Source organism: Anticarsia gemmatalis, chromosome 13, assembly GCF_050436995.1.
Source record: "Anticarsia gemmatalis isolate Benzon Research Colony breed Stoneville strain chromosome 13, ilAntGemm2 primary, whole genome shotgun sequence".
NCBI classification, from domain to species: Eukaryota; Metazoa; Arthropoda; class Insecta; order Lepidoptera; family Erebidae; genus Anticarsia; species Anticarsia gemmatalis.
This window is the reverse complement of record NC_134757.1, coordinates 2,786,594-2,804,249: the sequence shown is the minus strand read 5'-3', so window position 1 is coordinate 2,804,249 and position 17,656 is coordinate 2,786,594. Positions and strand designations below refer to the sequence as shown.

General features: G+C 33.3%; 1 protein-coding gene across 5 annotated transcripts in view; it reads left to right on the top strand.

Moving 5' to 3' along the window:
* Window positions 1–17,656, top strand: part of LOC142977735 (neo-calmodulin-like) — a 248,629-nt gene that overhangs the window by 137,261 nt on the left and 93,712 nt on the right. For 2 of the 5 annotated variants that reach the window (XM_076121813.1, XM_076121811.1), the window contains exon 2: window positions 16,191–16,630. The exons of 2 other annotated variants lie outside the window; for them this stretch is intronic. In XM_076121813.1, the coding sequence (XP_075977928.1) occupies window positions 16,541–16,630 (90 nt within the window). In that variant the 5' untranslated portion in view covers window positions 16,191–16,540. The remainder of the gene's footprint in view (window positions 1–16,190; window positions 16,631–17,656) is intronic. One more of the 5 variants, XM_076121812.1, reaches the window with a different exon arrangement.

Here is a 17,656-nt window from a genome sequence, read left to right as displayed (position 1 = left end):
TACGAGTATTTTACCAAAAGGTGAGGGCAGATGTTTTTTTCTTTCTTATTTAAAAGACAACTCCCGCACTTAGACTCTTGTGTCGCAGGGACTTTTACAATCATGCAAACAACGGATACAAAGTACAACCAGACCCGAAACAATTATTTGTGGATCGCACAAATATTGTTCTATGTGGGAATCGAACCCACGACCTCCCGACGCAGTGATATCGGCGTGGCGACCTAAACCACTGCGCCAGGGAGGAGATTTGTATAAAATACACCCACGTTTCGCTATAATTGCTAGTCGCATGTAACTGGGGGCTAACTGTACCACAATGCCAGGCACGTTACCAAACACCGGGCTAGTATTTAGGAATTTTCTAATTTTAATATAAATTAGAAAATACCAAAAGCACTTCGCCCGTCCCGGTAATCATTCCTGTGACCACAAAAGCAGTTTACTTCATATTTACTATTAGAACTTTACTAATAAAATGGAATTTGCTTTTTTTAAACACAAAACAGCACTTATTATAGTCTTTATTAATATCTAATTGAAGAATCAATCAGAATTTTTACTATACTAAAATATACAGCAAATCTATTGCTATTTATAAGCCATTTAGTACAACAATGACGAGACCACCGAATTGTGTATGAATGGAACCTCCTTTGAATCAATATACCTTAGGATTATTGTAATACGATACGGTAATAGTTGAGCTTTTAATTCTATTGTGTTACTGAACAATTGATTGAAACCATTCTGTATGCGTAATGGATGTAATGTTATAAATCCTAAAAAATGTGTGTCTTGTTTGACGTCCAAACCAATAACTGAATCATAGTCATTACCAGTAGTTAGCAGCTAGGAAGTCTGACAACATTCTTACCGAAGAGTATAGTGTTATAACCCAGGTAACTGGGTTATGGAGGTCCGATAGGCAGTCGCTTTATGTAAAATGCTGGTATCTAGCTGCATCCAGTGAAACTGGAAGCCGACTCCAACATAGTTGGAAGAAAGGAATATTTGTACTGTAATATTAATTACAACCTGTTTTTCCACATTATCCTTCATTAAATTTCAGTAATCTATACTAATATTATAAAGAAGAAGAGTTTGTTTGTTTGTTTGTTTAAACGCGCTAATCTCAGGAACTACTGGTCCAATTTGAAAAATTCAGTGTTAGATAGCCCATTTATCGAGGCTATATATCATCCCGCTACGACTAATAGGAGCAGAGTACCAGTAAAAAAAGTTACAAAAACGGGGAAAAATTTAATCCATTCTCTCTTATGTGACACAAGCGAAGTTGCGCGGGTCAGCTAGTATTTAATATGGTGTTGAGTGCAACAAAACTCATATCGCGTGATGTTCAACATTAGTGTACTAAGTATAATGTCGTTAATAGCTTTAGAGTTTCCTCACGCTTCGTAACGATTAAATCTAGTGGTTATGACTACATTTCCGTTCATTTACTTATCGCAAGCCTATCTTGATGCACAACTTGCAAACATTAGCCACTAAATGATCCGTTCATATGAAGTTTCATGAACCATTTTAGCTGTGTAGGAGTAGATTTTTCGAAAAATAGTAGTAGTAAGCTATCTATTATAATAAACAATGTTTTTAGACATATTTTTCAACAAAAGACAGACAAGCTTTGGCTCTTATGGTACTCGCTTCGGCCCGCGACTATGGTGATGTTGAAAAAAATTTCAGTAAAAGGTATTCTATCCCTTTTTATCATTATAGGAGTTATTTTTTCTTCTAAAACGTTTTATCAAAAGTTTTATCAAAATCCTTTCACTACTTTAACTTGAAAAAGTAAAATCTCGGCATGTGCAGCGTCCATCCTTTCAATGCTATGATATGATAACGCAATGATAACTCGTAATGTTGTATCGTAGTTAGGAGTATTATATTAGTATGGAAGTATAAAATAGTTTACTCGTTACGGTCGGTCCTGTATGACAAGATATATAGATGTGAATGAAGCAAAGGCAGTTTGTAAGGATCGTACCAAGTGGTATTCCCTGATCTCTGGTTTCCCCTATGGGAAGAAGGCGTGATTTATTTATTTATTTAAGGCCAACCAACAAAGCACACACCAAAATACATGATAAGTTCATAACATATTAAAACATTGTTTAGTGTAGCCCTAAAGGCTGCCACGACATGCAATAAGCAAAAAAATGCAGGATATTACGACTAAAAGTTCATGTATTAGAATTTTATGTATGTAGCTTTTACCCGCGACTTCGTCCGCCACCTTAATTTTCCCATTATGCGTCATTTTTCCGGGGTAAAAAGTTGCCTATATCCTTTCTCGGGTATCAGAATATTTCCATATCAAATTTCAATCAAATTGGTTCAGTGGTTTAGGCGTGATTGAGTAACAGACAGACAGACAGACAGAGTTACTATAGAGTTACTATAGTATATAGTATGGATGTATGCATAAAATAGTTTAGATAACCATCGAAGCTCAAGATTAAAGCAAATCCTCTAATCATCAAGTTTGCCAAGCACTAAATTCTTGGCGAAACTTCATGCCAAGTAGTTGCAGTCGCAACGAGTTGAATAAAATTAACTCTCGCTACCAAGTTCGGTGGGAACTGCTAACTTAGATTTATATTAACGGTGTAAAGTATTTATGTTGGCGTGGATTGTGTTCAGACTTGAAGTTTAGTATAAGAGAATTCTTACTTGAACGTTTTTTCAATATTGTTTTATGATGTAGAATATTAAAATTTGATTGTTATTTTAATCCATTTTAAAAGTTTCTTGAAATGAGCACCGTGACAATTTGATTTAATAAACCCAATGATTTTGTTTTTTTTATAACTTTAGTTTTTTTTGATTATTTACAATAATTTCTTTGGTCTAAGTGTACCTATGAAGAAAGAAGTAGGTGTGTCTTGTATATATAAAATAATTAACTGACAATTTTCACCTGAAAATTACCCCTACTTTTTCGCACACACACAACAAGATATGAAAAAGATCCCGTCTAGAAAAAGGCTTCATATCTTTTTGATACTCTAAAGAAACATTGTAGGTTTTGTCTTAGTTATTATGTCTTATGTAACCTGTCCACTTTCAAGTCACCACAAAAGCCTTGTAAGTACTACAGTAGTAGTGACATTATCAGTGCACAAGTGTAACAGTGCTATCTCAGGAACTACACAATACATACTCTTGGCATACTGTCCGACGACTTGTTCCTTACTTGTATGTTTTTGCTTTGAATTTATGGGACTTGTAGTGTTTTGTGGTTAGAAGTTAAATGGTGGGTGTTTTTGTGGAGTTGAATTTGGGCTGAAAATGTCGTGTAGAGTAGGAGTTTTATGTGGTTTTGGATTTCATTGCTTTTTAGTTTCTGATTAAAGTGAAATAATAATTCGAAGAACCGTCTGCCAACCCAAAATTGTATACAGTTTTCAACACACCCTCTCCCCATAGGGATAGCCATGAACTAGAGAACGCCACTTACAATCCTTACAAACTTCCTTAGCCTTATTTACTTACACACATCTAGTCATACAGGACAGCCGGTTACGATTACTAAGCACTTAAACTTTTTCAAAACTAATTTTAAAATAATAACTATACTACACATACTACTTTTCACAAAACATATCTTAAAACAATAATTATACTACACATGCTACTATTTAACTAAACTGCTAAACAACAGAGTAAAAATAATTCAATCGCACACACAATTAACTCGGTAAGCTTCTCAACTACTAATTCCGTAGAAAAAATAAAGCGAAACGTGCAAAGCGTTGCTACAACTCGTATCGGAACCCGTGCGTTACCGTTCAAGGCCCAGCCCATTTACGTAATTGGCTACTGACCGTGTGTCAGTGTGTTTGTCCCATTCAATACTGCTCCTATTTGAGGAAGGTGCGCCAGGGTTCCTACCTGGATTTATGTACGCTTGAATAAGTGTATTGGGTTTTTTGCTCCGTAGAAAAGTTCGTAGGGAAAGTTTAAGCATTCGAAAATATTGTTTAAGATTTAAGGCTCGTACTAGTTAGAGTACTTGGCTTAGCATTAGTTAGATTGAGAGAACTATTATTGTAAAAGCGTCATAGAAAATTTCGCGTAACAGACAGGTTTTTTTGTGTCATTTTGAAATTAGCACTCACTCATTTTGAATTAATTATTCTGCTGCAATATTTAGTCTACAGTGTAAGTAAAATTTTATAAAATACGGAATTATAACGAGTCATTTCTTTTCTACAAGGCTCGACTTTTAGGTCTACTAATAACGTGAACCGAAAAAATCTTCCATTATTCATGAAAAATCTATCTATTATAAAGTAGCAACCATAACATTCACTTTTTTTAATAGAGAATCATTGTGATACTAACGTTAAACTGGCGTTCACTGTACTAGTCTGCTTCAGTATATTTCATTAACTTGTATATTTGTGCCACGGGCCTGTTTCAAGCTATGATGGGTTTAAAGTACAGCCGTTATATCGAAGCTTTAGTACCGCTTTGAGGAGTAAGCTTGCGTTTTTGCGAGGTTTTGTAGGTTGTAACATAGTTTTTTACGAAAAATTGTGACTTAGCTTTTTTATTTTAAATATTATGACGTAGAGTTACCATTAATTTAATTATACTACAGTTTATATTAAGTTTAGGGTGGCTGTCAAACATATTAAAAGAACTTAATTTAGTAATGAATCTGAACTTACAAACGCTTATATAATTCCAGGCGACAATAATTATGACAGCGTCAGCACATGGAGAAGTGATTCGACACCCATACGAAACAAATATCTGTGTAATCCCCTATTGTATTTTGTGGTTTTTATTTTAATACTTAAGTCTCTAAGCTACAATTTAGTTCTTAGTCCGGGAGTTCTATTTCGTATATGTCTCTTCAAAAAAGAATAACCTGCTTATTTATCAATCAATACGGAAACAATTAAGTACATTAGTTCGCCAACTTTGACCAAAAAAATAAAACAAAAAGCAAAGAAATATCCAATTAACTTAAGCCAGCAAATCTTAGAAGCAACGCGACACATTCGTTTATAATTCACGCCGTCCTAACTTGTTCTCAAGTGACGGCAACTTGTCCGTAATTGACTTGGAGTCAAATGAACAAACTCTGCTGAGCTAACATTAGACGTTTAGATAAACATTGTCGTTTCGTAGGACTTGCGAATGTCTCATGGGATCGTGTTTTAGATATTATTATGTACGAAGTATGGTGCAAAAATTTTGAAATGCGTGTAATGATATTTCTTTTTCTTTCTTCTTTAAAAAGACAACTCTTGCAATAAGAATTGCACTTGTGTCGCGGGGACTTGTACAAACATACAAATAACGGACACAAAGTACCTGCCTAAGTAACCAAACCCGAAGCAATATTTAAGGACGACACAAATAATTATTGTTCCGTGTGGGAATCGTACCCACGAACTCCCGCCGCAGTGGTAACGGCGGGCGTGATGAACTAAACAACTGCGCCACGGAGGCAGTCAATATTAACTGTTCGGGGATAATATAATTACGCATCACTCAATTAAACCTTTTCGTAACTACAGGATTTATGTCGGATAATGGATTTTGAAGGGTGAAATACCACTTCTCTTTTAAATGATTATAAACTTGTATTAGGGCAATCCCTAATTCTACTTATACATAAGTACACTTATGCAAAAGTGATCCTTTTATTAATAGGTAGGATACGATATGTGTGATAAAGTAGCACCTATATACCTACATAAAACAGTTTTACGACCCTAGAAATATCTACGTACATTTTAGTTACTAGTCCTTGTCAAGTACATGCAAAATAGTATCTAGAATACATTGTAGATAAGTTATGAGAGCCATATTTCTGTGACAGACAGCTCATACCACTCGATTACATGTGGGCCCTAGTGTTGACGAAAAAGGGACCCAAGGACGGAACCCATTCTTCAGTGCCTGTCTCTATGAATTATAGTGTTCAGACATGGTTTATTTCTTGTTTATTTATGCGCGTTTCATTTTAAATGCCCTTTTTTCATAATGAAAATATTGGACTGTAGTTAAACTTCTATGATAAACTACTATGATTGTGAAAGATATCAATGTTTGGAGTTGATTTTAAAATATAGCTAAAGTTTGCGCGTCAATGGATTTGTAAGTACAAAGACAATATCTATTACTTATAAGTATTTCGTATTTGCAAGTATCGGTGAATAATTTATTATTGTATGTATATAATTGTATTTTACTACTCTGTAAAATTAATTAAACTTCGTTCTAAGTACAGTTACAAAGGTAAAATGAATTGACAAAAAATAAAATTGGTATACCCCAGTCTGACTGTACACCTACAAAAAAAATATTTTCACTACAAACATTGGAAAACAAAAACAAACAATTTACAAAAGTAAATTAATTTACGATCAAACCCTCCAATCACCCTTGTCAACGGAAAACAAATTACTCCCTTTGATATCAGCGAAAAATTCCGAGTTTTGAAATCAATCCCATATTCGTTATACCGCTGTCAAAAGCAAATCAGTTTCTTGAAGGACTTACGACCCATGTCGGTGCTGAGAAATGTAGGAACTTTTTTAATCAATTCTTGACAAAATATAGATTAGGAACATTTTTTATCGATGTATGTTCCTGACACTTGAAGGAATTGGAGATATGAAATTCTACGTAGAGTTGTGGTCAGTATCTATACTAATATTATAAAGCTGAAGAGTTTGTTTGTTTGTTTGTTTGCTTGTTTGAACGGACATACGGGTCCGATTTGAAAAAATATTTCAGTGTTAGATAGCCCATTTATTGAGGAAGGCTATAGGCTATATATATCATCACGCTACGACCAATAGGAGCAGAGTACCAGTAAAAAATATTATAAAAACTGGGAAAATTATGACCCATTCTCTCTTATGTGACGCAAGCGAAGTTGCGCGGGTCAGCTAGTCTTGAAATATATGGCTTGCGAGGTTATCCTGTCGAAACGTATGGTTTAATATGACTTCACTGGTTTAGAACGGGGTTAACGTGGTCACCTCGCCACAATTTCTTATTTATCATGTTCTGTTGTTATTTATTAAATACTATTCGTAGGGATTTTGTTCAGGCAAGTAGGTAAATGACATGGCACAACTGAGTTCTATTAAAAAGTCTTTTACACTTCTTTTGTGTACTAAATTTAACAAACACCAACCAATTTATTTTTTATAATTTTGTTTAGAAAAATTGTCCGCAATTTGTATTGCGGTTTTTGTTTGAAAAGTATTCCGATTTTTATATATAATATTATATAGAAGTAAGAGAAGCAAAATCTTTTCACTAAGCCAAGCTTCAGCCATCTTTTGTCTTAAAACATGCACAAGATTCTGCATATCTAATTAGAATCTGTGCTCTTCATAATCCCAGAGGCTAGCACAATAGTATCCGGGCTCAGTGCGCCGGTTACCCGGTTTCTTGCCGCACCGGTTATATCCGGATTATTCTCAAACCTGGATTAAAGTAGAGCAGTTTACTTTTAAGTTTTCTATTTATGTGGTTCTGTATTAAACTATTTGAATACATTTTTGCTATACAGGAATATATTATAAGAGTTCTTTTTATGTTCTTGAAACTAAAATTGGTACGTGTATTTTTGACTTAATTTGACGTTTTCTTATAAAAGCATGTATATATTTTTTACTTAGTAGTTTAAAGTATATGAAGAGTCTTTTCGTCCTTCGTCTAACTGTGGATTTATTTAGCTTCAAACTTCAAACCAAATCTCTTAAACTTTGATATACTATTTAGTTAGCGACGATAAGATTACCTAACACTTTTATTCAGCCTTATTACAAAAATAAACATAAATAACACATTTACCTACATATTCCATAACCAATAACAATAAAAAAAGAAAGAACATTATCTCTACGAAACATAATCATCATTTAGCTCATAAGAGAATAAAATATTCAATTCCAAATCGCTTGCATACTTCATACCTACTCAGTATTCTATCCAGATCTGAACTGACCTGTATAGTTTTACGACTGCTTTTTCTATTCCACTCGACGCTTTGCGAAGTGCAAACTGATTTTCTACCCAAGTTATTTCGAAAGCCTTGATTAAATTTGCCTTTTTCTGTTGCTTTTTGAGCCAGGAAATAGGCCTGTGGCCTTGAAGAGTCTCTAAACTGTTTTGTTTTAGAATTGGTTATTATGGAGGCATTTTTGAAATTCTTTGTAGATCGTTACCCAGCAGTTAGACAGTAACAAGAAAATTAAAAATCTGATTTTGCTTGTAACACCTAAAGAGTAGGTACTGGTTTTCTTTGATTTGAATCGAAATAAGCGTACAAAACTGTAAAAATAAAAAAAATTGTAGTAAACTTTTGCAATTTTTCTCGATGGGGGAGGCCTTTGTCCAGCAGTGGACGATTCCCGGCTGAGATGATGATGATGATGATGAAACTTTTGCAATTATTTTCCGGAATTTTGTAACCAAAAATGTCAATAATTTCGGCACGGACAGCGATGTGGGAAGTAAAGTTTCCATTTTTATAAATTCTGGGAAGGCGTACGTAACAAAAGTTCAGAGGCTAACACGGCTATTTTTGTTCTGACAACCTCCACATTGCTTCCAGCGTGTATTAAAACAGTTTTTTTCAACTACCTAACTTCGAAATTCAGGTAGCTAAGTGGATTGTCGAGAGAGTCGTTTTACAAGTAGTGTATCATGTAATTTCTAATCAAGTTTAAAAATATCTGTTAGGTATTGAAAAAAATACGAGAACTCTATCAATAAGCCGATCTAACGAATTCAATAGTAGCTAAATATTTCGTGATGTACCTATTAAGGCTTGCTAACAACGTACAGCAAAAAAACGCGTTATCCTGAACCTCTGTGCACTTTCGGGTACAATAGGCGCCATCTTATTAACAAGAACTTAAGTATAAATGTTTTAACTTTTGTATATTATATAAACAAGAATCAAAGCTAAAAATCTGCATGTTTCATATAATTTCTAAAGTACTCTTCTTCATTATAAAAGGTTTACTAATCTGTTTAGTCCACTCCTTATCAACTAAGTTGAACAAGTTGGACTAAGTTGTGGTCGACCGCACTTTTGTTAAACCTCGGCTTAAGTCTGACTGACGTGACGCTGACCTGCGGGGAAATAGGTTATCTGAGTTACAACTTATTTGTTTTGATGTTAAGATTTATATAAATCTTTAAACAATATGTTTATCGAGTTCAAAAAACATATTTTTATGTTATATTTATCAATGCACGTATTCGTTGTTATGCTATAACTACTTACTCCCCGCGACTTCGTCCGAGTGAAAAAAAAATCCCGGAGTGAAATGTACTGTATGTGTATCTAAACCCGTCGAGTACATTTTGAATTAATTTTGTAACTTTTTAATTTAAAATATCATTTAGACTTTGAATCAATTTTCAAACTGTGAATGAGTGAGAAAGTCAAAATTGTGATTATATCAAATATATAAATATAATATGGATAAACAGACCTTACACGACGTTTATTTATAAAACAGTTTACATAAAACTTCAAATAAGCCAATATTACCCCTCTACCTTTATTTAACCTCTCCAAAAACAGCATTTCACGTGAAAGTCGTTTCCATTTCACCATGCAAGTATTTCAGCAAGTTTACGACGAGGGAGCGTGTTCGCAGACTTGCCGGCGTCATTTTATTATACAGAATTATAACGGGGAAGTTGCCTTGAATCCGTAGTATCTATATTACTGATTATTTGGACATCTTTTTATGTTATCATGACGGGTTTTTGTATGTTTGTTTGCGAATGTGATGCAATAATCAAGGTTTTTAGAGACAGGAGTTCGTTTCCCGTTAAAGTCAGGCTTTTTGTATGTTTGTTGATATGAGGAGTACGATGCAATAATTAAGGTTTATCTGAAGACGGGAGTTCGATTGCCATTTATGTCGATCACTATGATAAGATAAGATAAGCCGAAGGTGTCATAGAGGTATGTTTCACAATTAACAATGTTAGTCCCATGTAATAGAGCCTATTGCCAGATACTGGGCACGTTACCAAACTCTAAACTGCTATTTAGAATTAACAGAAGTCATTTTAAATTAAAATCGAGTGGAAGTCTTAAGTTGTGTTTAATAAGCGGCTATCCATCATAGAATTTACCTTAGCAACAGCTTCGATTGCAGGTCATTTTAAGGTGCATGTCGTAGAGCATGACTAGCTTCATTACAATATCACCTAAGATAATAAACTAAGACCTTAATTTTACATTTTAATACCAATTTAATATTACACTATGACAGATGCATATTAAATTAAGATTTTTCATTACCTTTGTAAGTTCATTTTAATAATATTATCAAAAGTGTTATTTATTAAAAGATAAAATAACACAGCTGTGATGCATATTTAAAAGACCCAATTTGGAATATTAAAGTTAAAATTCTAGAATAAAAACTTTATTATATAGTCATCTACAGTTAGCAACAAAAATACTTTTCATATTGTTCATTCATCGATAGCACTAGCCCAGCAATGAGACAGCAAAGTGTTAAAAAAATACACTAATGTAACTCAAAATAAAAGTAGTGTAATAAATATTGCATTCTTCTAATTCTTAAGGAGTTTGAAAGCTTTTTACAGTTACATATGTCATGTTAAAGCCAAATATATGTAAAGGAATCTAATAAAATCTTGAAAAAAATTTAACTGAAATATATTGTTGACTGTACTGTTGAACTGAATTCTAGTAAAATTATTATTATGTGCATATGATCCGAAACATTTAAATGAGCCTATAAAAATATTCAGCTACAGTATATTCTCTTAGTAGCGTTTAATAAATATATGCAAGTAGGTTTCTTGAAAGATGTTAATATTACTTTGAACTATAAGGCGCCCATTTATTCGAAAAAATGTTTAGTAAATTAATATTGACTTATGTTTTTTTTTTACAAACGTTTTATATCTACTGTCATTTGGGCAACCAGGTACATTAACAAACTCCGGTCTTAGTATTACTGCAAATCCTGTTTACGTAGATTCTTTTTGCACAGCTTTTTTTAAATACTAGTTTTGTGTATAAAAATTCAATAGTATGGCTTTATTTTCGTATGTACTACAATCATTTTGTAGTTGACAGCAAACAGCAGCTAAAACCCCTTATAATAAAACCTCATAAAACTCTCCATAAGCAGATCTCGTCATCAAAACATACCATAAAAGTAACATACATAAAATGTGCACAAAAACATCTTTCTTATTAAATTACTGAACCGTTTTTGATAAATAACGTTGCGAGCAATCCGTCTAAGTGCTACGATTTCCGAGGACTTTTACGTTGTGTGTCGCGTCCGTCAGCACTTAGATTAATTAAATATGGACAGAGTTTGATGTTTATTGCGGTTTTCTGGCGTAAATATAATATTATAGTAATGCGATAAGCTAAATTGTAGCAAAGCGTTTATCACTCACATTTTTTTTACCGGCAAAGAACAACTTTAAAACAAATTGCTTATTTTTTTGTAAAAGTCTGTCCGTTACGTATTTACGGCTAAAGAATTGAACCGATATTGGTAAAATGTTGCATGTATTTAACTAAAAACTAAACAAGCAGCTTAACACAAATAGTTTTTGGTGTTTTTTCTACATTTAGTGGATGGAAGGGATAAAACTGCAAGAACAGCCAGCTAATTGTTCTAGATTAAATTTAAAGCTACCATAAAGCACTAAGATAATAAACTTTACTTTGGAATAAAAAATACCTAGAACACGTCGCAATACCGATAATAAAATCTGTAACACCAATAAAATAGCGGCAAAACAATATGTCCAGAACAAAAATGTTTGTTATTTGTCCGTCGCGTCCAACTTAGACAATTACACAATTGACCCTGGCTGAGGTCATGTCGTAGCTGTTTCAATGTTTTCGGGACATGAAACTAATATTGAAGATTTGCTTTCTCTATAAGTAATCGTCAGTAGGCAACCTGCATACCTCCCTTAATTCTGGAGGAGACCCTTGAACAACTTGAACAGTTACAGAACTTGGACAGTAATGCGTTAAAAGAAATTGTCGTAATTGGCTACTGAAAACTCGAGGCCTTACCTTACCTTTGGCCGTACCTGTTAAATTTTATCCAAACTGGTTTAGCTGTTTTCATATAAATGCTGAACACCCACTTTTTTATTTATATTATTAGAAAGAACTCAGTAAGATGTTAATTTCCTATTAAAATCTAAATTAAAACCATATTTTAATTATTACACGATCAAAATTAAAATGTTACGGTACACATATTTTTATTCAGAATCTGTACTTAATTTTGCGATAAAATATGAGAAACGATTCAATGCAGCTGTGTAAATAAAACAATGCCATCAAAAACATTCTGTAAAAACCTCAAGTCTCGCCGTAAAAAGTTGTGAGATCTATATAATACCAAGTCGATTAATCTATTTGGTCTCTACTTAAAGGACCTTCTGTCTTAAGTTATTACGTATGTTATTATCATGCCAATTTAAAAAAAATACCTTTAAAACAAATAGATCGACCTGGCCATCGCATGATTTGATTATTAGTATGTATCACACTACACAGCACGACGAGAAGTTAATGCTCCTGAAATGTTAATGGCGAATTTGTGTTTTCTTGCGATGACCAAGTCGATCTATTTGTTTTAAAGGTATTTTTTTTAAATTGGCATGATAATAACATACGTAATAACTTAAGACAGAAGGTCCTTTAAGTAGAGACCAAATAGATTAATCGACTTGGTATTATATAGATCTCACAACTTTTTACGGCGAGACTTGAGGTTTTTACAGAATGTTTTTGATGGCATCTCACTTCTTTTTGTAGAGCGAACATAAGTCCAATTTGTATGGAAAGACGTTTTTTTTTTCATCATTCAACATATTTTCCTATGGGAATGTTGTTCAGTTTCATGGGTTAAACACCCTTTCCCACCCTATACCCCCTCCCGTTATGCCTCATATAGTAGGTACCTATTTACACCTATTTATTTTATTTTCTACAGTAATAATAATTCATTAACTGCAAATATAACCTTGTAATCTTATACATTTATATGGGATTACAAAGTTATTGTTGCAGTTGGTGTATTTAGAAAACTGGACCGAAATTAGAAAATATTAAATTTTTCCCATGATAAAAACACTAAACCCTATTTGTATTCTAAATTTTAAGCTTCTAAGTCTGCTAGAAGTACCTTAGACTTTTGATGATCGGTGAGTCAGTGAGTCAGTGAATCAGTGAGTGACAAAATTCAAAATTTTAACAAGTTGTCATTCTTAAACTACTGGTTCAAATTGACTGAAATTTTAAATATACCGTGTTTATACAATGACTGATTAGTTGCTGAAAATCCAGGCTTCTTGTTTTATCCACAACGAAATTATAGGGGTGTCAAAAATAGCCCGAATTGCTTCGAGAAAAGAATGTTACGACCGTGCCGCTTTTTTTTTGCTCGACTTGCGGGGGCACTTCCGTGCCCCCAGATAAGTGCTTAGCTACAATAAATCGAATATGATTACTGATAATGATGGCAAAATGGCTGGCTTGTCGTAGATAATTGAATAGCATTGAATCGATAGAAACTGATCATTAACAAAGTTTGCCGTAGCATGCGGCCAACCCGCGATTTTATGTAATGGACGATGTTATGCTAGAATACTGCAAGGTACGATGCTCCTTTTTAATACTAAAATAATTAATAACCCGTTACTATCCCATTGTTGAACAACAGTCTTCTCCCGGAATGATGGAAGGGTTGGGCCATGAGTCAATCACGCCAGCCAGATGCGGATGGGGACTTTGCATACCCTCAGGAAATGTGTTAAAGGCAGGCCTAGGCATGCAAGGTTAAAAACGATGATTTACTTTGCAGTTAAAGCAAGTGATAGTTATTTCCAATACACACCACTTCGAAAAGTCATTGTAAAGTTGCTTCAGTTGTTATTTAGCAGTAGAGTTAACGTAATTTTGGTTAGAATGACATTTATTTAGGGTTTTGTTTAGCATTGTGTTTTGTTTTCAGATAAAAGCAGTCGGTTCTATAGAGTATCGAGAATTTAAAATTGAAAATGTACTTTAAAAATAGTTCCTCGGGCGACTGCTAGGTGCGCTGATCGGGCTTTTACACAATCTTTCTCGAAAGCTGGCCGGTTGTCGATAGTCGATAGTGGTAGAGAATCACGCTTACAGCATTACACAAATTAGTTCATCTCACGAAAAAGGAAAGTTTTCTTTTACAATCAAGAATTATCTTTCTATACTAAGACAAACAACTACTGCTGTTTTTTCTTTGTTCTCGATGCATAAAGCCGTTCGTATCGATTGTGGTGCACACATTTCGTGCGTTGTATCGATTCAACTTTGTTATGAACGGTAATTGAGTTAGTTAGACTCGAGTTGTTTGTTTTATTCCGACGTCTATACGTTCACGGTACGTTGAGATATTGTATAAGCAGGTGTACTAGGTCGTATTTTTTATGTTTGAGGTTGACAATGTAGGACGATTCTTGTTGATGTGTAAATGTCTATATATTTCAAAATATTGAAAGATGAATGAAACTGGATTGATTTGTTGTTTTAAGCCTTATTATAATTAAAACATCTTTATACATATATTGATAACTTATGTTGAGTACCCAGAATTCTATTGTAGATATTATTATGCACATAGGTATTAGAAATAGTGTGCCAATATATCTGAAATACATTTTATATATACATAAGTCTTGTTACGTGAGTTTGTTGGGTCACAGACCTTTTACTTTCCAGACTATTTTTGCTAAATCTTATTCACATAGTGTTAGCCGATAAACAACTCTTTGAAAACACAAACGTTGACATTATTGAACCCGTATCTACTCGATACATCTACGCAAAAACCTCTTCAAACATCGCCAATATTCCTATATCAAGTTCCGTGGAAAGCTTCGGCCCGTCGACGAATAAATTCAGCGATAATTTAGATTTAACTCCGTGTTACATCACATAACTTGATTACAGAACCATTCAAGCGAATATCAACCTTTTCACTTTAATATAAAGTGTAATTTACCTCGTGTTACTGTGTTATTCATTCATGGTGCTTGGTTGAGTGCTCTCAACGTTACGTGCACTTTAGTAAATGTCGGATATATCTCATTTTGAGATGGTCCTCTGAACAATTGGTGTTTGACGCGTTTTTATGTGAGGCGTCGCTTTTGTTGGATAATTTTACGCTTTGTTTAAAGCGAGAGCTCTTGCAGCTAACGTGTTTTGAAAGAGAGTAAATTTTAAATTCATTTAGTACCTATACGAGTACTTACTTTGTTATTGACACAGGTTTTTTTTTGGGTATTGTTAAAATAGAAAAAAATAAATCTTTATATTGCTTAACAGAATTATTAATAGTTGTATGGAGCGTAATTGTATAAAAGACAAAATAAACAGGATGGATTCGCAATCAAATCACACGAAATCATTTGTATTCTGATAAGAACCTTGTATTCTGATAAATACAAAGTTCAATTACGTTTGTAATAAAATGTTACAAAATAAAACTTCTTTAGCAAGCACGCCCAACATAATCTAAATACAAAGGCATATATAATTTGCACACACACAAAATACTTAAACAAAACATTCTCAAGTTTATCCTACATTCTGAAGATCTGTCCGTCATACCACTAGATTTATCGACCTGAAGGCAACTGTCTTAGTTTACCTAACCCATTATCTAGTCTGTGACCCGGCGTAATGTAATCTCGAACTGAGAGCTGTTCTAAAGTTAGGTGCCTTTTGTTATCTGTTTTTAGATTTATGTCAAAATTACTGGCTAGATTTGTTTTAAGAAAAACTTTTTTTAATGTCTTATTTGTTTTTTATTTATTTAGGTTTGGTTACAATAGGCATCTAGTTTATGTTGGGATATGTTATTTTTTACAAAATAAATCTGTGTTTTACCGGCTACTACCAGTCATTTTTAACGCTGCTTAGCAGATACAACAAAAGCATTTTTTTATATATTAATTGGTAATCAAGTCGTAATATATTTGTAACTAAAAAAAATCACGAAATTAATGAAAAAAAAAAGATATTTTCATAGAATGTATTTACTGCCTAAAATACTCACGTAACAACACATCGGCAATAATTCAAGGAACCATGCCCTTCTAACTTTCAGGTTAAGTGTAACCTTCAATTAAATTCGTTCAATTATAGTGTTATAAATAATTAGTCGAAAATAACTGTTGTTAAATATAACAACGAAGGATGCAATAAACTGTTAAGTTTAAAAAACGTTAATTAATCAAGCCTAATTAATTAGAATAGTAGTGTTAAAAGTCAATAAAAAAGCAATTAAATTCGTCAATTTAAGTCAAAGTCTGTGATTGCGTTCTAACCCTAAAGTGAGTCACTACTAAAGTGAGTCCTAAAGTTAGTCACTCCTGAAGTGTAAAGTGATAGTAAAGTTTAGTCACGTGTAAAGTGAGAGTGGCTGGTGAGACAAAAAGGCGTTTATTGAAGTTCAAAATGGCGTTCGCAGCGGCTCGTATGATATTGAAAGACAAGAGGCGTAAGGCTTCGAAGGAAGACTTCAGGGACCCGAGAAACAGAAGCAAGGTATTTTGTACATTCTTAAATATTTTTTACGCGATATAACGAAAAACGTTATTAATATTTATATTAAAGATAAAAGTAAAAAGTGATGCCTGTGTTTTGACCACTGATAAATAGTTTTTATAGACTTGACAACTTTGCCAAGAATTCAAAAGTAAAGTCGCGTGTTCACTGCGTTAGATCGGAGCGTACGGACAGTAAGGATTTGTTGCTTTGTATTAATCTCCTATGGTACTGCGTCCACTGAATAGGCTTTTCGGTGCCATATAAATTAATACAAAGTGAAAAAACCTTACGGTCCGTACGCTGCGTACGTTTTGATTCTGATGGAGGGGACGCGCAGGTTAAAGTGTGTTAATAAAATTGTGAAATTAATAAATAATAATTATCCTTAATAATAATTCCTTATATTATGTGACAAGCATAAATTATATACAGAGCAAAGTTAACAAGTTTCACTGTAATAAAAAAATGTATAACATGCTATTGCAAAATAATATTTCTGCTAATTTAATTGTTATAAATAAACAGTTTGTTTGCAGAGCAAGCAGATGTGTTTACCAACGGTTAATCTAATCAAGCAAGCAAATAATTAATTATTAAGAGTGCACTAGTACAGTCAGACTAACATTAAACAAAACAAACTCAAAGTTTTGAGTTATTTCAAACATGAGATGAGTTATTTCAGCATTTCGATGCTAATATTTGAGTACAAATTCCATTTTGACAGATTTTGTATAACTTGACATTGTTTAATAATAATTTGAGAGTATTTATAATAATATTGTTAATTAAATTATGACCAAAATAGTTCAATATTGTTTCTGTTTTAGGCTTTTGTATGTTATGAGTAGAATACGGTTAGTCAAAAAGTTAATAAAGATTGATGTTTATTTTGAAGGAGTATGATATTCTATTAGTTAGGTTTAAAAAAGGTCAGCATTATTATCAGCTTGTACAAATGCAAATAAGAGCCAGTCGAATTATAGTAAAGTCTGAGGAAAGGTGAGAAAAACTAGAAAATTGGGT